Source organism: Ananas comosus, linkage group 4 (genome assembly GCF_001540865.1).
Source record: "Ananas comosus cultivar F153 linkage group 4, ASM154086v1, whole genome shotgun sequence".
NCBI lineage: Eukaryota > Viridiplantae > Streptophyta > Magnoliopsida > Poales > Bromeliaceae > Ananas > Ananas comosus.
In genome coordinates, this window is record NC_033624.1 from 2582783 (window position 1) to 2606306 (window position 23524).

General features: G+C 36.7%; 3 protein-coding genes across 6 annotated transcripts; 1 reads left to right on the forward strand and 2 right to left on the reverse strand.

Annotated features, from left to right (window-relative positions):
- On the forward strand, positions 157 to 11568 carry LOC109709177 (RRP12-like protein). Of its 3 annotated transcripts, none has more exons than XM_020231264.1 (18): positions 157 to 812; positions 949 to 1489; positions 2315 to 2539; positions 3427 to 3518; positions 4565 to 4775; positions 4858 to 5039; positions 5161 to 5400; positions 5739 to 5929; positions 6749 to 6842; positions 6944 to 7000; positions 7086 to 7220; positions 8345 to 8410; positions 8767 to 8880; positions 9126 to 9287; positions 9367 to 9495; positions 9617 to 9718; positions 10449 to 10528; positions 10621 to 11568. In XM_020231264.1, exons 1-18 carry the CDS (start codon positions 252 to 254, stop codon positions 10991 to 10993), a joined length of 3555 nt encoding a protein of 1184 aa, XP_020086853.1. In that variant the 5' UTR covers positions 157 to 251; the 3' UTR covers positions 10994 to 11568. The 3 variants fall into 3 exon arrangements, 2 of the variants coding, with proteins under 2 accessions (XP_020086853.1, XP_020086854.1); XM_020231265.1 differs by having other exon boundaries at positions 5161 to 5313; XR_002215910.1 differs by lacking the exons at positions 10449 to 10528; positions 10621 to 11568 and having other exon boundaries at positions 9371 to 9495.
- Positions 11962 to 14565, reverse strand: LOC109708461 (sm-like protein LSM5). Its single transcript, XM_020230213.1, has 4 exons — positions 14394 to 14565; positions 14173 to 14296; positions 12616 to 12688; positions 11962 to 12237 (listed from the first exon to the last, which is right to left on the reverse strand). Exons 1-4 carry the CDS (start codon positions 14428 to 14430, stop codon positions 12205 to 12207), a joined length of 267 nt encoding a protein of 88 aa, XP_020085802.1. The 5' UTR covers positions 14431 to 14565; the 3' UTR covers positions 11962 to 12204.
- LOC109709241 (phospholipase A1-Igamma1, chloroplastic-like) lies at positions 16613 to 19669 on the reverse strand. Of its 2 annotated transcripts, none has more exons than XM_020231368.1 (3): positions 18986 to 19669; positions 18339 to 18761; positions 16613 to 17162 (listed from the first exon to the last, which is right to left on the reverse strand). In XM_020231368.1, the coding sequence occupies exons 1-3, from the start codon at positions 19642 to 19644 to the stop codon at positions 16889 to 16891; spliced, it is 1356 nt and encodes a 451-aa protein (XP_020086957.1). In that variant the 5' UTR covers positions 19645 to 19669; the 3' UTR covers positions 16613 to 16888. The 2 variants fall into 2 exon arrangements, with proteins under 2 accessions (XP_020086957.1, XP_020086958.1); XM_020231369.1 differs by having other exon boundaries at positions 16942 to 17162; positions 18329 to 18761.

Below are 23524 nucleotides of genomic sequence, written 5' to 3' on the forward strand. Positions count from 1 at the left end.
AGTTTTTTATTAGAGTAAGTCGATAATTTCATTATATTTAATGATTTTGATTACGGTTTAATAAATACATCAATCAATCAAAATCAATAAAGTTTTGGTTACTTTGTACGGTCTGATATATAAAACCGATCCGTCGTCTTCGACATAAATCTCCAAAGTCATTTTTAAAACCCTAAAACCCTCGCTCTCCCTCCCACTCGCCCTTCTCTCTGTCTCCGACCAAATCCTAACATCCGAAGACACCTTCGAACATGAAGCGGAAACCCGAGGCGGAGCCTATGGCGATATCCCTAGAAACCCACGAGGAACGCGAGGAGGAAGAAGACGACGGCGACCAAGAAACCCTAGAGGGGTCCGGCGACGTGTGCGGCGCCCTCATGGGCCGCTACGCCAAGTCCTCCGCGCCGCAGCACCGCCACCTCTGCGCCTCCGCCGCCGCCATGCGCGCCATCCTCCAGGAGGAGGGCCTCCCCCTCACCCCCTCCGCCTACTTCGCCGCCGCCATCACCGCCCTCCGCGACTCCTCCTCCGCCCACGACCCCGACGCCGCCTCCGCCCTCGCCGCCTTCCTCTCCATCCTCCTCCCCCTCCTCCCCGCCCCGTCCCTGCCCCCGCCCAAGGCCAAAGACGCCGCCTTTGTCCTCGCCGGGTTCCTCCGGAGCTCCGTGCCCGGCGGGGCGGCCACGGGCACCGTACGCTCCATCGTCAAGTCGCTGGGGTTCGTGGCGCTGCTCCTCGATTTTGAGGATTGGGAGGCCGTCGAATTGCCGCTGGAGACGGTTCTCTTGCTTTCGGTGGATCGACGTCCCAAGGTATCTTCTTCTTTTCTCATCATTTTTCGGTAATCCTGAGTTATAATTGTGGCGATTTAGATGCTGGTCGTTTATGCGGACCCATAGTAATCATGGTTACTGATACTAATTAGAGAGTTTCTTGTTCTTGCTGCAGGTGCGGAGATGTGCGCAAGAATGTGTCGAGAAGATCTTCAGAGCCTTGAAGGGTTCTGATGTTGTCAAGAAGGCCAGCCTGCTTGTACTCCGTATGTTTGAGAAGTACATCCCACAGGCTGAAAAACTCGTCTCTAATGAATTCTCAGATGCATCTGCGGGTAATTCAAACCCCGAAATTGCGGGAATCCTCTATTTGCTAAATCTCTTGGGACTCTTAGTCCCAAACCTCAACAAGAAAGTCCGAATGAAGATTTTGTCTGAAGCATATAAGCTTTTGCCTTGCCGTTTCAACATGCTTACAAGACACATTCTCAAACTTCTTGAGGCATTAGCGGAACACTTAGAAATTAAATATCTTGATTCTGATGCTGAGAACTTTATTTTTGCTCTTACATCATTTATATCTTCTCATGAGAAGAATCCTATGGATACCACCGTATCTGCACTAAAGGTGCTGAAAAATAGCTTAAGGAAGCTGGAGAATCGTCACCCTGGCATGTGGATGCGCACTCTTCCTGTAACTTTGGCTGCAGTTGCAGGTTTGTTTAATTGCTCTCTGTTATAAAGTTTTTGTGTTTACTGACAATCTGATGTGTTGTATAAATGTTTGCTGGTTTGTGTCTTGTATAGGGATGAAATGCATTGTAATATGATAGAAATGAAATGCATTGTAATATGATAGAATTAAACAAACAAAATAAATTAGTACATAACCATTATTGTCAATAGTTACTTCTGCTCGTTCATGGTTGTTTAGCTGCTGATTTTTTGTTATGTACTTAATTATGTATTGCCCTTTTCTTTAAAATCATTGCACTGTATGAGAACATCCATCAAGAGCAGCCCTCTTCTTGCTAATTGCATGAATTGTTAATATAACTAGTATGCTTTCTTGATATGACTTCACCTTATGTGCAATTTCTGGTTCTGTTTGTTGTTTAGAATTCACTTTTTTATCATGCTTTGAATCGTTAGTTATTATGTTTTTCTTTTTTGTTTGTTTCATTTATCTTCTTTGAGGTAGTCTTTTTCAGGGTTTATGAGAATATAAATCCTATGATCTGTCTTTTCTTGAATTTTTGCAAATTTTAGATGGATTGTTGCAGTTGTCTTTCAGCACTTACTGTAAGCTTGACGTGTTGTTTTGAATTATTTATCTTTTGGCATGTTTAGTTTGCATTAATAACTGCTCTTTTCTGTATAGAATTATTTATCTTCCAGCTTGTTCAGTTTGCATTAATAACTGCTGTTTTCTCGATAGAATTGAAGGTTTTGTTTCCACTTCGAGAAAGCTATCTGATTTTCATTTCATTTTCTGTACATTGTGTTGGTGATTTGAGCTTCATGCTTCTGGAACTTTTCAGGATACCTGCGTTCAGATGTTGATTCCTCTAAAGTGGTTGCACTTATCTTGAAAGATTGGATTAGCTTCCATAGCGACTGGAGAGTTTTTGTGACTGATACAAATCAGTCATTGGAGGAAACTACAATTTTATCTATTTGTTTAGTACTCGATAAAATGCTCAGCTTATGTGACCTTCCTTCAGAGAATATGTTAATGATCATTTCAGTTTTGTTCCTCAGACTTGGTATGTCTTTTACTACAGTGCATAGCAACATGTTTCTTATAAACATAGGCATTGAAATGTAGCAAGGGGTGAATTTTTTTTTTTAAAACTTATTTCACTGCCATTTTTTGTTGTTAGAATCATGTTCTAATGGAATCTCATATAAGTCTTGTATTCAATTTGTTTGAGTGGTTACACTACATCATTTTCTGTCTGTTTTATTAATTTTTGTACCTGTACATAGCTCAGATTTGATTTCCTTTCTGATTGCATAAGAGGTGGAGATTTACAGTTTGCAAAATTTTTACTGGCTCTTTAAGTTCTTTTGTAAGACTTGGACTTGTTTAGTGTAGAGATATTTCTACCAAGTTTCTTACCTTAATGAGTTCATAGGACATTTGTGCAATATAGAAATGTATGCCTGAAATAAATTTGGAAATTGGGGACGGAAATATTGCCTAGAAATTTGCTCCTTGATAGGTCGTATTAGTGAAATGAATCAAACTTATATAATCAAGAGTGTTGAAATTTTTAGTAATTGGCCTATCCATGCTCTTATATACTGGCTTCACTTTTGCTAAGGAAATGACTCAATCAGACATTATCGAACATCAGGATAGGTGATCTTTGCCTAACTGTGAGTCATACATGTATATTTCTTTTTCACTGATGATGAGACATACTATGTGTTCCCTAAATATATGTTCTAGGTTGCTGTTTTTGCAGTTAATTTTGCAATAGTTTGGCTCAATACTGAGGTTTAAGTGTACTACCTTGAACTTGTTTTCTGATTGAACATATTTAATGTTCTTTTTATCTGGGCAAATGTGGAATAAAGGTCCTTATTCTCTTTCAGAATGTGTATTTTATTTGTGAATTGTGATCATCTTTATTCAACTTATTTGTAGGAGAGAGCTCTGACATGTTTATGAAGGAAATTCTGATTAAATTATCACAATGGGCAATGAATGTAAACAAGGAAAAGCCCTTACTAAGGCATGTAAGTTGTGCTATAATGATATGTACAAATCTTTCTGTTTTGACCATATGTTAGCTATTGCTCTATCACAAATGCCTTTGGTAGTTATTAGGAGTCCTTGTCCATTTTAATTTGTCAGCTGTAGTCAGCTCTAGTCAGTATTGTTGCTGTTTTTTGGTACTAGGGCCTACATAGTGTTGACTGGTGTTTTCAATGAACTGCATTGTACTATATATTTAGGTGCTATATCTGTTGGTGTGAGAAAAGCTTACTAATATAATGGCAGAGCCTAGGATGCGAGGAGTGTATTACTACATGGCTTGTTAGGCACAGTCGTCTAATGTTCTGTTGGATCTATCACACTCATGCCACAGGCTAAGTTCTTGTAGAACTTGGAAAATCAACAAAACAGACATAACTGGTACTTAAGCTGCTGCTATTAAATAGAAGTAAATGGCATGTCACATTCTAGGCTGCAAATGAGTAATAGAATAGCATTCAATAATTTAAACATATGAGCTTTTAAATGTTAAAGATTCAGTAATGGAGTTTTGTTCGTTGTCCATGTAGAGTAAATACAGTATTATCTAGTGGGAAGTTATGCGAGCATAGCAAAGCTGGTTAAAAAATCAAATTGGTTCGTGTAGTCATTAAAGTTTTTAACAAGGAACTATTTATAATCTTTTGTTGTTGTAGGACAGTAGAATATGCTTGTCAATATATATGGTACTCATACCTATCTGACTCAGTATCTAGGCACCTGGGCACCTAGGGCATTCTTGATGGTCTAGGATAGGCTTGCCTAGATATATCACTCCATAAGCACCTAACATTTTGGGCACTTTTAGGAGCCTTGAACCATCAGTGATGGTAAAGGATTGTCGTAATACTAGTAGTTTTCACTTTGAGTACCCACTAGTTCAAAATTAGGGAAATGAGATGACTTCATGATAGCATAAGCTTTGGCTGGTGAACTTACATGCACCTTAAGGGTTTTTATGTATAGAATATAATAAACTCATTTGATTAACTTATGCCTTATGTAACCTGAACTTACTGTTTTGTAGATTCATGAATGTATTGGTTCTGCTGCAATTGCTATGGGACCAGAGAAAATTCTTTCACTTGTACCTATAACTTTTGATGAGGAGAAGCTAACATGCTCAAATACCTGGCTTGTACCGATATTAAAACAATATATGTTTGGTGCATCATTGCAATTTTTCATGGAGCATATTTTGCCTATTGCAAAGTCTATCAAAATTGCATGCAATAAAGGTACAAGTATGAATGGTTAGTGTAGTTTAAAAGGTATGACCCCAAGATGACAAATTTTGACCTTTTTCCTTTAATGTTTCAGCTAAAAAAGTATCAAACCAAAAACGCCTGCAGTCCTTTTATGATGACCTGTGGAGTTTGCTACCTGCGTTCTGCCACTATCCCACTGACACATCTCAAAATTTTGGATCCTTGGCCAAACTCCTTACGGCAGTACTTAAAGAGGATCCATCTTTGCATCAAACTATTGCGACAGCATTGCAGGTTTCACTTTTTAATTATATATCAGTCTTTTGACTTTTGTTGTAATATTTCTGTTGTGCAGTAGAGATTCTATCAAACTGTGCGTAATATTTGTTAATTTTTTATTTTTTCCCTCTCTCAGGAACTAGTAAAAGGAAACAAACACTTACTCAGTGGAAATCAGGACGCAAATCTTGTGGACATTTTACCTAGCTTCTCTTTGGAAATTCATGATGTTAACTGCAGGGGCTTGCCTTACTATTACTCCAAAAGATTTGCACGTAAAAACATGAAGGTGCTCGCCTCCAGTTCTATGGATTTGATATGGATTCTCATAGATATTTTCTCTGACTCTTCACCTGAAAAGCGTGGCTATTTGAAGGTTCATAATTCTACAATACTTTTCCAGATGATTTGAGCTTATCTCCATTTTCCTTGGGCACTTTGTTTTGTTCTCGCTTGTGGAAATTATTTTTCTGGAACAACTCAGCTTTACTTAATGAATGCTTTCTTATCTCTCTTCACTCGGCTATTTCTTTTGTATTAAACTTCAACTTAGACTTGGAAATTGCTTTTGTATTAAGCTTCAACTTGACTGGGCTATTTCTTTTTGTATTTATACTGCATTAGCAAAATCATTATCTATTTTTTATTTACAAATGTTGGTCACTAACACTGAACATACAATATCATCTAATTGTCGTGTGGGTTTTATTGCAGGAGACACTGCGATGTTTGTTTTCGCTGATTGGGAGTGCTGATATCCGTAGCTTGTTTCTCTCATTACTAGAGAGATTTAGCTTGTCAGGTACAATAGGGGAATCTGATAATCTGGAAGGTCAAATTCCTCAAGTAGAACAAAAGGAAGAACAAACGGAAGCAACTGAAACAGAGAAAGAGAAAGAAAAGATGTAAGGGGCATTTCTTTGACTAATTAATGAATTAGTCTATTTTATTTTTAACATTTAACTACCAAATGGCATAACATTTTCTTATGTTCAGGTATATTCTTGTATCTGTGCAAGTAATTGGGTTCTTTTTCACTTTTTGATGTCAATTAATTTGTGGGCAACGAGTGTCAGAGACTCAGAGATGCTAGCAATTTCATTGGTTTCAATTGCATGCATAAGAAAAATTGTAGTGTAATACTCAAACTCAGGAGAACATTTTGTGAAAGTGCAGAATTCTTTTTTAAGTATATTTGTGGGCAGGAAGTTTTATAGGAGAATTACTGGAGAAATGCAATTGAGTATGTTGAGGATTGCAAGGATTGCAAGTCCCAACTGTCTTTTCTTGCCAATATTCCTCTTTTAATGAGAATTAGCTGCATTGCTGTAGGTTGTAACACTATCTTCCTCCTCCATATTTGTAAGCCAAAAACTACTTGTAGTTCTAAACTGCTAATTGCAAATTGGAATGATTTAGTTTGACATTTCTGTATGTTCTATTGGAAAAGAAGCTTATTATAGACCACTGATTTATATACTTCATCTTAATGCTTGATTTACAAGGATTTTTGTTTTCATTGCAAACCTGTTAAGTATTACTACTAAATTTTAAACATATTTAATATTTTCTTTTTGATTAGATTTTTCATAGTAATTGAACCTGACCTACTAAACTCCTGCAAGTAATGTGGAAATGCACCCTTATTTGATAGCTGAATTATTATATATGTTTTAGTTCCTTCGTAGATCATAGATAGTTAATTGAAAGTTGCTCTTCTGCAGGTGTTTGGTGATGGAACTTCTTTCAATTTTTGTCGAAGCAGCTGACAAGGATCTGATTAGTTTATTCTTTGACTTCATTAAGTCTTCTTTGTTGGTACAACTCAGTATTTCCTTATTCTTTTGAAGGAGTAAAAATATATATATCTTTTCTTCTTAACCTAGTTATATGGACAATTTGTGTGTTTTTTTTCGTAGGATGGTAATGATTCTTGTCAAGCTGAAGCATACTTAGCATTGAGCAAAATTTTGAAGGTTGTTATAATGATGTTTTGTCATATACAGTTGATACAGGTGCCTTATATAGTTTTTCTTACCCCTTGCTGTCTGTAACATGCAGGACCATAGTTGGTTTTGTTTAGCTCAAGTTGATGAAATAATGATGCTTCTCCACGGTTTGAAGACAACCTTCAACAGTACAGCTCTAAAAAATCGTTTATCATGTTTCCAGTTTTTATTGGTTCACATGTTAAAGGTAGGCAGCAAAAAGACATGTTTTATGGGTAATTTTTGTCTTTATAAATACATGGAAACTTTTACGTTATTCATCTGCTTGTTGCATCTTTGAACATGAAATTTCAAATATGTCACATTATTTTGTAATTAGGATGATCGATGATGCATAGAATTATTCACTAATAGTACTAGCTCAACTACACTAGCTGTTGTACAATTGTACAAAGGATATGTTCACGTCAACCGGTGAGAGTGTGATATTTTATCTATTTATATGTTTTTGATGTGTCGGCATTCATGATGTAGAAGATTTTAGTTGGTGTATGCATGCAGTTCAAAGTGTCGTTTAAGTCTGCCAACATATCAATGGCATTATAGGAGACCCATTATGGGGCCGCAATTACGCAAAGCATCTCCATGCAGTGACATGATGTTTTGGTTACTTCAGCACTTTTTCAGTCAATACTGTCAATCCAGGTTGATGTGTTTCTTTTTCCCAATCTGGAAGCTAATAGTTTCTCCCTTACATGTTAATTATGGGCATCATTTTTAGGATAATATAGGATTGAAAATATGAAACTATCATCAACCTTTCTTTTTGTGAGAAGAAGCATGTCAAGATTGATTCTCCCACCATAGAATAGTCTACTGATAAGCCCTGTCTTTCTTGTATTACTTATCACGAAATATCCTGCCTGCTTCACCAAGTTGTCTTAAGATACATAATACTTCTCATAAGAGAATGGTTCATATGGTATCCCCACTTGCGAATACAAATTCCCAACTAGTATCATGTTGGGCGTATCATAATTGATATGCTACTGTTGATACCTAAACAAGTTACTTCTTGAAGTAATAACGGGGGAGATTTTATGACAGAGCTCAAGTTAAGCATTATTGTCTTAGAATCACTACACATTTGACAGGATTGGTGCTGATTTTATATTCTCTTTTCTTGACATATTCACTTAAATTTTTCTCATTCAATGCGCTTTCTGTAAATCTTTGTAGTTCGTGCATTACATTGCTTTTTGTTTTCAATGCACATGGTTTTTCCAACCTGCAAAGTGCTTGAGTTGCAGTCAAATGCACCGTCTAATATAACATATTTTCCCTTCTGATACGCTGTTCACCATTTTGCAGATCAATGAGGAAGACATAAATACAAAAGCATTTTTGATTTTGAATGAGATCATCCTTACACTAAAGGTTGTTTTACTTGATTATTTCTCGTGTAGTTATGATCTTGTGTAATTTTGTAGTCATAAAGTAGGCCATTGCTGAGATATTATTATCCTTGTAATCAGTAGACCAGATTACTAAGTTGATCCATTGGAATATGACTAAATTTAAACATTTTGTGGAGAAGTTGCTTATCTAAGAAGAGGTTCCGAAAAGTCTAGTCTGTGCATTAAAAATTATGATTTTTTTTTCTTTTTGGTCAAATACATCGTGTTGATTTCTTACTGGGATTCATCAAGTGGTATCTCTTTTTAAGTATTCAACGGCTTCCATATAACTCCTCGATTGCAATTTGCTTAATCTAATAATTACTTTTTGTGCAGTCTAAGAAAGAATCTAGAAAAGTGGCATATGATGCACTGCTGGCTACAAGTCACAGCTTGAAGAATTCTCAGTCCGCCAATAGAGAATCGGATCTTCAAAGGCTATTTACGATGGTAAGGACACTATCGCTTTGCATGTTCTTTTATTTTGACAATACTCTGAAATCCGTACAATTACTTGATCACTATTTATCACATCTATTATTCAATTAAAGCTCTTCGGCTGCTCTTTCTTTTATTCAGTTATTATATAAAATGTATATTGAAGCAAATAAAAATGAAAGTTTACTTTGATACAAGATCTGTGAAAGACTTCTCATTTATTGAAGCAATCTTTTTGTTCGTTTTTTTCCCCTCAGGTTATGGGCTACCTTTCTAGTCCGTCTCCTCACATAATGAGTGGAGCAATATCTGCACTTTCATTGCTTATATATAATGATGCTGATTTTTGCCTAGCAGTGCCAAACCTGATACCATCAGTTTTAGTTCTGTTGCAGAACAAGTCTAATGAAGTTATTAAAGTAAGCTTCTTCAACAATTTTTCTGTGTTCTATTTTATAATTACTTTCTGAAAATTTCATCTGCCATATTACGTTCTAGGCAGCTTTGGGCTTCGTAAAGGTGTTGGTTTCCTCTTTGCGACCAGACAACCTAAAGAATCTGCAAGCAGATATTATTACCGGAATATTACCTTGGTCATCTGTCTCAAAGCACCATTTTAGGTCAAAGGCAAGCAACATTGGGCTAAGTTTTGTTTTCCTTTTTCTTTTCTTTTGAATCTCTGCTGGTGAATGCTTCGATTTTCCTGTTAAACTCTATAGATTACTAGATGATGACTTGAATACTGCAGGTTGCAATAATCCTCGAGATATTGATAAGAAAATGTGGTTTTGATGCTCTGGATATTGTTGTTCCTGAAAAATATAAGGGCTTTGTCAGAACTATTGCAGAGGTAATGTGTAATCTTATCTTTGCTATGAAGGATATTGATATTTTGAAGATAAGGGGAAAATGATGACCTCTCTAATTAGAGCTTTTGTATGTTTCTTTTGTTTGCATTTCTTAGTTATATAACACATTATATTGCAGTACATAACTTCCATTGGCCATTGGCACACCTGTAATGTTTGATTTCTTTTTTCCCTTTTAAAATTGCAGATTTGCAGTAACATATTCGCAAAGCATTCATTGTCATTTAGACATGGAAAGATTTTACTTATAGAACTTACCGTTTGAGTTTTTGACTTAAGATGTGTTTATGCTACTTTGTATATCCTGAAGAGTTTGTAAGTCACAGTCCAATTACTACTATGGTTGTTGGGTTAAAAATCGTTAAAGGAAATCGCTAATTTCTGCCCTTTGATTAACAAACTAATGTGATGCTCATACATATGCCATGTGCTTCTTTATTGACACCAGATTGAATCATACTCCATGCTTATATGCTTCAATTTCTTGGGTTTGAGATCGTAGCACAATCTTATTCTGCTTCAATTTGATTGGTTTGAGATCGTAGCACAATCTTATTCTGCTTCAATTTGATTGGTTTGAGATCGGAGCACAATCTTATTCTGCTTCAATTTTATGGGTTTGAGATCGTAGCACAATCTTATTGTGTCATTCCCTGCCTCTCTCTTCCATACATCCCACTGCAGAATGTTATGGTTCTCTTTTGTATGCAGGGGCGCCAGAGCAAAAAGAACCCCATCGAAGCTGCTGATTCTGAAAAAGCACCGGAATCTACAGGGTCTGCTACAAAAAGGTAACTTCTGTCGTCGTGATGTTTATATGCATCTGAAAGGCTTAATTCTTGTAAACTTACTAACTGTGTCGTCACGTTTTACATTCATGCAGAGCTAAGAAACCAGATGGTCTAAAGCAGCGGCCGGTTGAGGCCACATCTAATAGGCGTTCATGGAGTATTAAGAAACATAAAAAGAATGGCTCTGCCATGAAGGAAAACAATCAGACTCGTGACAGCAAAGGAAGTAGAGGTCAATCTATAGAAAGGGCAAGTCGTTTTAATTCCAGGATTGGATTCAAAGCACACCTGAGAAACAAGGAGAGTAAGAATGAGAAAAAGAGTATGAACAAGAATGAGGAACGGAAGAGAAACATTCGGGGGCCGAGGCGTGATAAAGGCGTGAATAATACATTACCACCTCCCAAATCCAATACCTCCTTCATATCCAAGAAAAGAAAACGTAGTACTTCAAATTCAACATAGAGCAGAGAACTGTATGAAGATTTGTGTGGTAATTTTGATACTGTAATGCTCATACCCCTGGCTAGGAGGTACTTGGGCGAGACATCAAAGTAGATCCACTGGTCGGCTGGTGTGGAATCGCCACTGCAGCCCATAGCAAGGGTGCTAGAAAGAGGCACAAGAGATCCATTTATTTATTACTCTGAAGATCTACCCAGAGATTTTCCGACTATCATCGCCTCTGCGACAGTTTTGATTCGGTCGGGCCACAGCTTGTTCCATATATTATTACAGTTAGCGATGCATTGCAATTTTGATTAGTTTGCCTTATATCTGTTGTGAAGGGGGGAAGGCAGGAGAAACCTTATCTGAAGAATGCAGTGTTGGATGATCATACTGTGTCAAGAACTGTGATACATCCAATTGGAGAACTTCTTTATGTATGGCATTTCCATTGTATTATTTTGGTCTGCGAAATTGGTTTGAAGAACAAACAAGTAATGTCTATTAATATTTTTGGCTTAGGAAAAGTTTGAGGATAGCATCTTATGCAAGTTCGATAGTAATATCATTCAGAAGACCGTCAACTTCGGACATTTTGTGGTGATTTGACAAATTGATATCCTGCCTTCAAATTAAGGGTCTTAATTTTTTATTTTTAACACTTTCGGCAAAACTAATAAGACACCCACTGTATTTTTGAAACAAATGAATTCAACTAAAAATATACAATTAGCTTTAAATTTATAACTTTGGATGCACATCATTAAGCCCTTTAAACAACTGTGCTAGGTATGGAAATTGAGGCGGTTTCTTCTGTGTCATTTGAAAATTGGAATGTACACATGCGAATGCACGCAGAATTGGGCGGTGCGGTGCCATTATAATCTGAAGACATACAAGGGGCGCAAGCACGCACAGAAAAAAAAAAAAAAAAGAAAAAAAAGAAAAAAAAAAAGGAAGGAAAAGCAATTGAGCAAAAGCATCAATAAATTAACTAAATCAGCTTAGAAGTCAGATAACCTGTTATAAATATTTGATCTTAATAATCTAAAATGCACCAGAGAAGACCCTGAAAACACGGGTTTTGCGAAGCAGAGTGAAATAGACGGACAAACTGGCTGTTACATTCCGGATTCACAATAATTTAGGAATCCAGTGTCAGAAACAAATGAACTAGTGCATTATATATTTTCCCTCGGTTTAAAAGAAATGCTGGACAAAGTGCTACACTATTCTGGGTCAGGAGAACCACCAGGAACTAGCTGTAAAAGACAAAAAATCACAATTTTAGTACATCAAATAAAAAACAAAAACAATCATCTTCAAACTAAAGGCAAAGTTCTATAGAGAAATGGATGTTCAACACGAAGGGGAAAGGAGAACTTCCCACAACTTTTGCAAGGGCCTACGTGATCTACCACCAAAGGCAAGGAGATACAATACATGCTGAAGTTTTACAGGTCACAAATTAGTTAAAAGCCGATCTTAATACGACTATGAATAGGCCGGTTGCAGTTATTGGATAAAAATGATTGCTTTGTGACAAGAAATCTGCAAACTAATTTTTTAACAGCTTATTTTGTCACGGTTTTGGTACTTAATACCAAAGTAAATGCAATAAAGCAGTCATTATCCCTTACAATGGCAATGTTGTTCCCGTTTAACAGTATCTGATCAAGCTTCGTTATTCGGCGACCCTCCGCTGTGATTTCGCTGCAAGGGAAACACAAGAAAATTATTATACAGGAAAAGGAAATAGACGAGCATTCCTTTCAGAATGAGAAAGAGTTTCAGCCCCTGTTAATATAAACACACAAAATGAAATGCCCTGGAGAAAAGATACAACAACTATTTACGACACGGTTTATTTCACAAAGTAATCCACCAAGATTAAACAGACATTCCATGAAACAAGGTACATGCCCTAGATGCCTTAAGCCTTATCACGTAGGTTCTGTCTTATCAAACCATCGAATCACTTCTATACCACTAGTGGTTTGATTTTGTTCTCATTTGACATCTCACACCCTCGGTTTCGACTGCTTCCACAAATTTTCGCTTGTGTTTTGTTTTCAACTAAAAGAAGGATAAAAGATGTGACAAAGGAGTAACAAAAGGAGGATCTAAGAAAAGAATTGCTTTTAGTCTTCGCGATGAGGAAATGTTTTCATGTTTCTTTCTGTTCTTAATGTTATACGAACAACTCATGAAATTCCTTAGTTTGATATGATAGAAATAATCAGATGTGATGAGTTTTACTACAAGTGTTTACTTACAATTTTTCTCAACACAAAAGGCCAAGTCCCTATTTATGAAATTTCATAACATGCCCTGTTTTGCACTTAATATATCCTAGACATAAAGTATGCACATGCTTTCATGCTCGAATGTAGGCAGATGAACTGGGTCTCTCCCTCTACCGCCCTCACGGGAAATGTTCGACAAGTTCGTAACTACTACTCTCACACATACAGGAAACTATAATCAAGGATTGTTTGATCAATCAACATTTACTTCATAGATATAATATTTTCCGAATCCAAAAGTCCAGTATCTTCCTTCAGATTAGGGATCCAGGCAAGGACTCCTTTGTGCAGAACAAGAAAGAGCAGGTCACTCTAGATTGTCCACATACACCACATAACAACAAGCACTTCCCAAACAATCACCAAAGTTATTAAGAATATATATATGATATTTTATCGCCTACTTCAATCTTACATTTCTGTAAAATATATACACAAATCATTTCTGAATTATAACTGGAACCATCCTTTTCCTAGATTCATCCCGCATCACCTAGTCTTTGCAAAGTTTCATTTTTTCCGAATACAGAGGAGACGAGGATTCTCTGACTATCTAAGACCTTAATTTACCGACAAAATTATCGTCTTTTTTAACTCCGAGATCATCCCAGCTTCAGGATTCAAACTTCGATCATACATCGCAAGCCATGTTTAAAATTATCCGATTAGAAAAGAAAATAAAATACAAAAATGATTCAACAAAAAAACTAAAGAAATTTTATGAGCGGCTAACAAAGAAACTCTGAGGCATTTTTTCTTGTGGCCTCATGATGATTGCCAGAGGAATTTGGAAACCCTAATTTCACCATGATGGGCTCTAAATATTTTCCTTAGAAAGCAAAAAAAAAAAGAAAAGAAAAGAGAAAAGAGGGTTTGGGATTAGGGTTTTACTATTCGGTGACGTCCTCGAGGACCATGTTGACGTAGACGTCGAAGCCCCTTAGGGTTCCGACGAGCTCCTTGTCGCCCTTCATTATCACCCATATCTTCGACCCGATGCACCGATCGATCAACTCTACACAAGAAAAAAAAAAAAAGATTAAAAAAGAAAAAAAGAAAAAAATAAAGAGAGATTTAAAGAGTTCAAAGAAGAGAGGAGGGTTTGGGTTCGCCTGAAGGGAGGAGCTGAGAAGGGTTGTTGTGGGACATGATCTTGGAGGGGGATGCCGGCAGGCGGAGAGAAGAGGGTTTTAGGGTTCGAAGAAAAGATTTAGGGAGGGCAGACAGACAGGACAGGAAAGACGTCCAGGCGGGACTGAATTTTGAGGGGAGTGTTTAGGGATTAATTCTAGGGCGTGTTTGATTAGCCTATTTTTTAAATTTTGAATGCGTTAGTTTATTTTTATAAGTTTAATTACTATACTTTATGTAATTTTGATAATTTATAAATTTATTAAAATAAATAATTATTTTAAATTTTAACAAATCAAATAAATTAAAATTTTTGATAATAAAAATTTAAAATTTAAAAAGTCAAATAGTCAAATTCAAAATGATTCATGGTTCTGGTGAATTCTATACAATTTTAATTTTCGAAAATAGTTGCTTACGCATACTTCTCTTTCTCTGTTAACTTGTCTGTATATTTTTAAAACAATACTATCTGTACATTCAAAAAGGCATATAAATTTTACGTCACATTACCTGAGGATCATTATTGCACCAATGTATTATTAACTCTGTTTTTTTTCGGCAGTTCCTAACACAAGTGATAAAAAGTTTAATATTCTGCATTTTTTTATAATATTATAGTATAATGTACGGCACTTCTTAATTGAACTACATTCCACAACTTGTCCAAAAAAAGCTATAAAATTAATTTGATGTATCTCAAAATAGACCATAGGCAAATTGTACAAGCTAAACAAAAACATAACCCATGTTGATTGATGGAGATGGAGAGTTTATTAAAATATACAGATCGTTTTTTTTTTCAGGCATTTTTAAGAAATTCGAGCTCACTTTTTTGCCTTTTGCTGCAATTGTTTCTTTGTATGCACCAGATACTGAGCTTATCAAAGCTGCTACATTTGTTACCGGATCAAACGCACCAAACCTTATTTAATAAAGTTGGTAAACTGCGACCAAACTCAATACATCTATCTGTTTCAAATATTACTTATGCGAATAAGATGTCAATTTTTGGATGATGTTGATTTTCCATGGAAGAGGATATATATCGATAACAATAATGAGCTTGCTATGAAATAGATGTCTCTGGAGATGCTTATTAAATGCAATCAATGTATAAAATTAATTTTGGTATAAATATATATATATATATATATATATAACTTATTTGAACTATATATAGACAATTTTGAATCAACTATTAAATCTTTCAAAATTTAAATTTCAATATATAATTTTAAATTTATTTAATTTCATTCTGTTGATGACTTTTTTTGATAAAAAAATTAGACAGATTACTTACTTTAATAAATTTATAGCAATATAAATTATATAAAATATACCGGTTAAATCTATAAAAATAAACAAAGCATTGCAAATTTGATGGTAGAGAGTAATTAACGGGCTCAAATAAAGTAAATTAAAAAATTTCATAATAAAATTAACATTCTTAAATAATAGATCGTACAATCAAAATGTGTTATAGTTGAGATAAATTATATATATTTTTGCCAAATTTTATTTGCNATATCACAGACAAATTGAACCTGAATTTGTCACGGGAAAATCAAAAGAAAATTAACATAAATAACAAAAAACTTGATGATTGATATTTAAAATCTTAAATTTCAAACTTACTATATTTTAAATTAAATTTATTTTTGAAAAAAAATGAATAAATCGGTAACATTGTATCATTCACTCTCTCTGCAGACACTAAAACAAAAGGAGAGGAAGTGATAGTATGCAAAAGAAGAAAGAAACTTGAACAGCTCAAGATGCATTTACACCAAAAAAATAAATTTAATTTAAAATATAGTAAGTTTGAAATTTAAGATTTTAAATATCAATCATCAAGTTTTTTGTTATTTATGTTAATTTTCTTTTGATTTTCCCGTGACAAATTCAGGTTCAATTTGTCTGTGATATGTATTATTTTCCATGGAATTATTTACAAATCAAAATTTGATTGTTCTTAGCTTTTTCATTAGATAATAATACCCAACTTACCGATTTTGATAATGGCTAATCTTAGATAAAATGGCTTTGTTTCCTTACAATTACTTATTCAATAATAGCTTGAACACTATAAAATTTCGATCTAAAAATTAACCTGCTTTTACTTTTCTAGAAATTAATGCATTCAACCTGCAATATCAATTACTTATTTTGAAATTAGGATAGAGGTGAGATATGTGTATTATTTTAGACGGCCGAATTACACTCCTCATTTATTAATTACTGCATACATAACTAAACAAAAGAAAAGTACATATGCTGGGCAAAATACTCGCACATCCATACAAGCCCTGAGTATATACGCGCATCACACCTCGAGTACATACGTGCGTCAAATATTGGTGAATAGTTGCGAGTAGATAGAGCTATGCAAGCTAGCACATACAGTAATTTTACTGTATATGATAGACGGTGGATGAAACAGTTTCACGTTTATGGTACGGGGAGAGAGTAACTATCATTTGTCGGCAGCATCATCGGCGTTGTCGTCGTGGTGGCGGCGGAGGCCGAGGAGGCGGAGGTGTTGGTGGGTGTCGGCCGGGTGGTCGTCGATCTTCTGGCGCTCGGGCTGGATCCAGCGGCCGTCGTGGGCCCTCACCATGCCCTTGTTCTCGTCCTGCCGCCAGTACGGCGGCACCATGTGGTGCTCCTTCAAGAAGTCACATGCCTTGTTCACCAGCGCCGGGTCCCGGCCGCTGGCCAGCACAAACCGCTGCCCCTTCCCGTGGTACCTGCAGTCGTTAATTAAGTAATTCACTCAGTTGTCGGTTACCGACTGTTCCTAGCGTAAGTGATAAAGGATTTGATAATTGATACTTAGATTCCAAATTCGAATTCCAGTTGATTCACATTCCCAGCTAAATTTATTTCAAAATTTTAAATAAAATAAATAAAGCGAATAATATATTATCTATCTTAGAAAAAAAAAAAAAGCTCAGTTATTAAAGTGTACATCTTACATCGTTTTCATTCAAAAATTATCATTTTTTATTTATCACATTAATTAGAGTCTCACAATGCTGTTAGAAATCTTAAGCAAATTACAAAATGATTTGAAATGAGATGTATCCGAACGATAGCATAGTATTATTATTATATTTAAAAAAAAGATGCCATGCCTTCTCAATCATTGGGCATTTAGATTTGAAAATTGTTTGTTAGTTAAAATGCCGTGAGATTCAAGCTACTCAATTTGTTCTGCGTGAATCTTACAGTGCTCTCGTGCATCCATTGGGCGTAGTAATTTTTATTTTATTACAAATATTTATTATGAATTAACTACTATCTTTTTCCAAGTGCAGAGAGATCTAGAAAGAGAGATAAAGAGATTTAGTTATTAGGAAAGACTAAATCTAATTTTACATACCATTTTTAATGTAAGTGATAAAAATTTTGACAATTGATATTCAAAGTTTTAAATTTAAATTATAATTAATACATATTTTCAACTCAATTTATTTTTCTAAAAAATAAATAAAACGAATTACCTTTTTCTTCGAAAAAAAAAAAAAATTCTAATCTTAAAAACTGCACAGCCAGCTAGATGGCTCTGTTAAGTAGACATGAATAAAGATAGACATGAATAAAGATCAGCTGTCCAATAGTAGCTGCCTGCAGTGACAGCTGCCTGACAGCTACTATAGAATTTAAGAAAGAGCCGTCTTCCATGCCATATCCTGAAAAACCCACGGGCCTCCTAAAAGTGTAATTTACCATAATTTTCTTTTTTAATCAGATTGATCATGTAAGTAATATGGTATACTGAAGTTGATTCAGAAAATTTTTACGCGAGGTGAGTGAGGTGGTGGCGATGCTTAATTCGTCACCTTCCGTTTAATTATGACTTAAAAAATTGCCTTGGATTAGAGGAATTAATGATATGGTGAGGCATATGTACGTATGTGTACCCGTCGAGGAGGTGGAGGTGGGCCTCGAGGTTGTGGAAGCAGGAGGGATCGGCGGTGGGCTTGAGGAAGGGGGAGTGCGTGTGGTCCAGCGCGAGCTCGACGCCGACGTGGCTGTAGCTCCACGGCAGGGCGTCGGCGAGGCGGCGCACCGCGTCCGGCAGCCCGCGCAGGCCCTCGTTGAGGAAGATCCCGGGCACCTTGGGCACCGTGTCGTGCACGTTCACCACGCGCAGCGCCTTCACCCCCAGCCCCTCCTCGAACCTCTGCCGGAACCGCCGGTTCCCCACCCGCGGCCCCGAGAACGACAGCACGCACACCGCCTTCCCCTCCACCACCCCCGTCTCCGCCAAGTCGTACGCGCTCAGCATCGCCAGCGCGCTCCCCAGGCTGTGCCCCGTCACCGTCACGCTCACCTCCTCTCCCCTGCCAGCCAAAAAATATATATATATATATATAAAACACCCAAGTTAGATCATACTATTCAATCAGTCACTCGCTCACTCACCCACCCAACTCGATCTAGTGAACGCGCGGCTATAACCGAAAATCTTATAGCATCTATATATAACTTAACTTAGTGCTATTAATAGTACTATGATAGTCTAGTTTTGTATGTATGTATGTATGTATGTATGTATATATATTACCTGACGTGGGCGTAGTGGTGGACGAGCTTGCGCAGCTCGGAGAGGACCTGCTCGCGGGCGGAGTACTTGCAGAAGCGGCAGGTGGGGTCCTTGTCGGTGTAGAGGTCGATGAAGCCGGACTCCACCTTGACGGAGGGGTCGGGGCAGGGGATCTTCTCGGTGGCCACCGGCTTCAGAAAGTCCATCAAGTCCGCCACCCACTCCAGCCGGGTGACCGTCCCGCGCCAGGCGACGACGACGTCCCGGCGGCCGATGCGCGCGCTGCAGTCGTCGTCGGAGACGGCGACGTACCCGATCCAGTTGGCGCGCTGGCTCCACAGCTTGCTGCTGCCGTTTCTGGAGGAGGAGGAGGAGGAGGAGGAGGAGGAGGAGGAGGTGGCGAAGAAGTTGGGGAGGTTGATGTTGGAGGTGGCGTAGAGGTAGCGGGTGACGTCGTAGCCGCAGTCGGCCATGCCGAGGCCGGCGAAGAAGCGGCGGCGGTTGTACTTGCAGCTGCCGCAGTACCGCGAGAAGGGGTCGTAGTCGAACGCGTCGTAGCAGGCCTGCGAGAATTCTCCGTATCGGATCAGCTCCTGCCGCAGCAGCGGGTCTATCGGGTCCAGCAGGCCCGCCCAGTCGTCGCGGCCGTGGATCTCGCGCCACCGCTCCGGCAGCCGCATGCTCGGATCGGACGACTAAGCAACGTCTTCTTCTCCTTGTTCTTCTCCTTGTTCTTGTTCTTGCTCGCGCTCTTCTTCTTCTTCTTCCTGGTCGAGTTTCAGCCCGGCGATCGTGGAGGAGAGCGAGTCGTAGTCCTTGGCGGCGGCGGAGGACGGTGGAAGCATCTGGATTCTAGACGTCCTTTGCGTGGAGATGAACGATATCGAAAGCGGTAAGCGAGACGGCGATCGAAAGAGAGAGCGAGAGGAGCGGCCATGAGGGGCGGCTGCGGAGCATAAGGCGACGTCGCCGGGGTGGCGGAGCGCCATGGAGGATGGAGAAGTGGGACAAAGAAGAAGAAGAAGAAGAAGAGGAGGTGGGGAGTGGGATGGAGAGGTGATAGGAATGGTAGTGGATGAACAATAATTGATAGAGTTTCACTGGAAAATGCAAAAAGGATCGATGAATGAAAGTGAACGAGAGGGGTAGGTGGGGAATGATATACATTCAATAAAAGGATGCGTTATAGCGAGGAATTGTCAATTGTATATCAATAATGTGTGGTGTTGGAGCCTATAAGTAATTAATATGGTTAGATTTTATGTGGCAAATAATAAATAAAAGAAAAAAATAAAAAAAAAATGGATCATGTGAAACGCGTGTAGGTTGACCAGGTATATGCCACGTCATACATGCTCTACGACGAAAACACACTGTTGTACTGCATCGTTTATTTATTTCGGACCAATCAAATTGTTAACACATTAAAATAATTTAAAAATTACATAAATAATTGCACATTAAAATAATATTTTAATAATTTTTAACACATTTAGGAAATATGGAGATAGTTACTTGAATGTTTCAAATTTAATGTGGAATAATAATAATTATGACAAAGAAGATATATATATATATATTTTTCGGTATTACCATCCTTATCGCTTCTTCGGTACGGTTAGAAGTTAAGCTGTCGATTAAAAGTATGAAATGAATAGAGGTCCAATAAAAATTAATATTTTAAAAATTATGTTATAGAAATATTAGTGGGTCAAGAGTCCAATAAAAATTAATATTTTAAAATTTATGTTATAGAAATATTAGTGGGTCAAGAGTCACAAATTCACGTAGATCAATTACTAATTGAACCAATAACATCAATATGACATCTTAAATATTTTATTATTATTTTTAATTATATCACATAAAAAATATACATATATTAATTCTAGTATCATACTTAATTACTATATAGTAATTTCTAGAGTAAATTAAGAATATATAAATTCTTAAGTTTCACATTTTATAAAATTAATCTATACGATTATAAAATAAAATCAGCTAAATTGATTTTAAACAGTAAAATTTTAATATGACTTAATCAAAATAACATAGTCAGTTTGATTAAACCCGGATCAGTTCATTAGTTTTATTGTTGAATCACTTGTTCGAATGATTCTAAGCGATTTTTCAATTTAAGGTTGATTATTTTATAAATTGGGTCGCGATCAAACCCGTAGGGGGTACCACCTAGGTTTTGAACTATTGAGAAAAGTGGGGTACCCAACTGTACCAATACGTTAACCTCAAACTATTTGTTGTTCTACCTATGATGGGAATGGCAAAGTGGAGTTACTCCACAAGTTTGGAAAAAAAAAATCTACAATGTGCCGGTTATATATTTTTCGGCTATGGTCTAACTAATCGCAATTGCCTTCTGAATTCACCTATTTCACTACAATTTATAAAATATTATTGTGATTTTATTTTTCTCTCAAAAAAAGGTAATTGATTGAATGTATATAGCCGAAAATATTAATTAGGCAAAAAGGAAAGACAGAAGAGGAAACAAAGAAGAGAAAATCGAAAAAAATGGAAAAGGAAAGACAAACAACAAGGAAAGTTGAGAAAATTAAAAAGTTGTCTTCTTCTCATTTTATTCAACTTAGAAGGCGGGAGGTGGACCCCACGTCTACCATTGAAGCACTTGAGGTTGGCTCCATACTCACCATCGAACCGGGTGGTGCCACGTGTATAAATTATTAAGGATTTATATATTACTAGTGAAGAGACCCGCGCTTTGCAGCGGATAAAAACCCTAATAGTAATTAATAATAATAAAATATTAAATATTTTTTTGTGTATCTCATTTGGTATATCTACCGAAAATATCTCACTGTAGGCTGCAGATATGAACCCGATGATGCCTTCTCCGGCAATGGTGATAGTGATGGCGACGACGATCTCTCCGATAGCGGCGGAAGAAGGAATTGGGCGCACATTAATGAGAGAGAGAGGGAGTGAGGGAAGGAGGTGATGGTGTATAGCTAAAGATGAGAAATAAAGAATTGATGAACAAATCGAAGATAAAGGATTGAAAGTTCAGTGGAAAGAGGAAAATGGGCCATGATGAATAATTGGAGATACAGGTTACGATCGTAGATAGTAGTAGGACCATTTAAATATATTAATTGAAAGTTTGGTAGTGGAACCATTTACATTAATTGAAAATATAGTGGAGGGAAGGTAGTGGGACCATTTAAATGTACTAATTGAAAGTTTGATTAATGAGACCGTTAAAATGTATATTGAAAATTTAGTGAACATGATGAATAATTGGATATAGAGAGATTAGGATCGTAGATAGTAGTAGGACCATTTAAATATACTAATTGAAAGTTTGGTAGTGAAATCATTTATATTAATTGAAAATATAGTGGAGGGAAGGTAATGGGACCATTTAATTGCACTAATTGAAAGTTTGTTTAATGGGACCATTAAAATGCATATTGAAAATTTAGTGATGGAAAGAAGAAGAGTTACATTAATGAGGGTGAAGAAAAACTTGCCACGTGGCAACAAATATTGAGGATTCATATAGTTTAATAGATATATATATTACTAGTGAAGGGACCCACGCTTTGCAGCGGATAGAAACCGTAGTAGTAATTAATAATAAGAAAATATTAAATATTCCCTTATATATCTAACTTGGTACATCCACCAAAGGTCTCTCATTATTGGTGGCGAATATGGGCCCGACGATACCTCATACCGCGGCGGAGAGGGGAAGTGGGCGCGCATTAGTGAGAAGGGAGAGAGAGCGAGGAAAGGAGGCGATGATGTATAGTAAAAGATGAGAGATAGAGAATTGATGAATAGATTGGATATAAAGAATTGAAAGTCCGGTGGAGAAAAGAAAAAGAGCCATAATGAATAATTGAAGATAGAGAGGTTATAATTGTAAATGATAGTGAGACCATTTAAATATATTAATTGAAAGTTTGGTAGTGAACTGTTTGCATTAATTAAAACTATAGTGGAGGGAAGGGAAAGGGTCATAATGAATAATTATAAAAAGAAACAATAGAATTGTAGATCGTAGTGGGACCATTTAAATGCACTAATTGAAAGTTTGGTAAAAGGAAGAAGAAATGTCACATACTAGTAAGGGTAAAAGAGAACTTGCTATCTGGCAGCAAATATTGAGAATTCGTAGGTAGGCTGAAATACTATTGATACCAAATATTTTTTTTTGTTATTAAATTTTTAACCATTGGATGAAAATTTATATATATATATATATATATATATATATATATATTACAGAATTATAGATATAGATTATAGACTATTCATGGAACCGTTTGTAGGTCGAGTCAACCACGTCGGAAGGGTTAACCATCATTGTCCTCCGTTTGGTCCGACCAGAGCGTTTCAATCAGATTTAGAAAATTGCTCTTAAAAATAATAACCTTTTGAGTTAATCTAAACATAAAATGTATGATGCTGTTCTCACGCCAATGAATTTAGAGACAAACAATTTAAGGATCTTTTTTTTTTTTTTTTTTTTTTTTTTTTTTGGGCTCGAATAATATAGCGGAACAAATTTTGAGATCT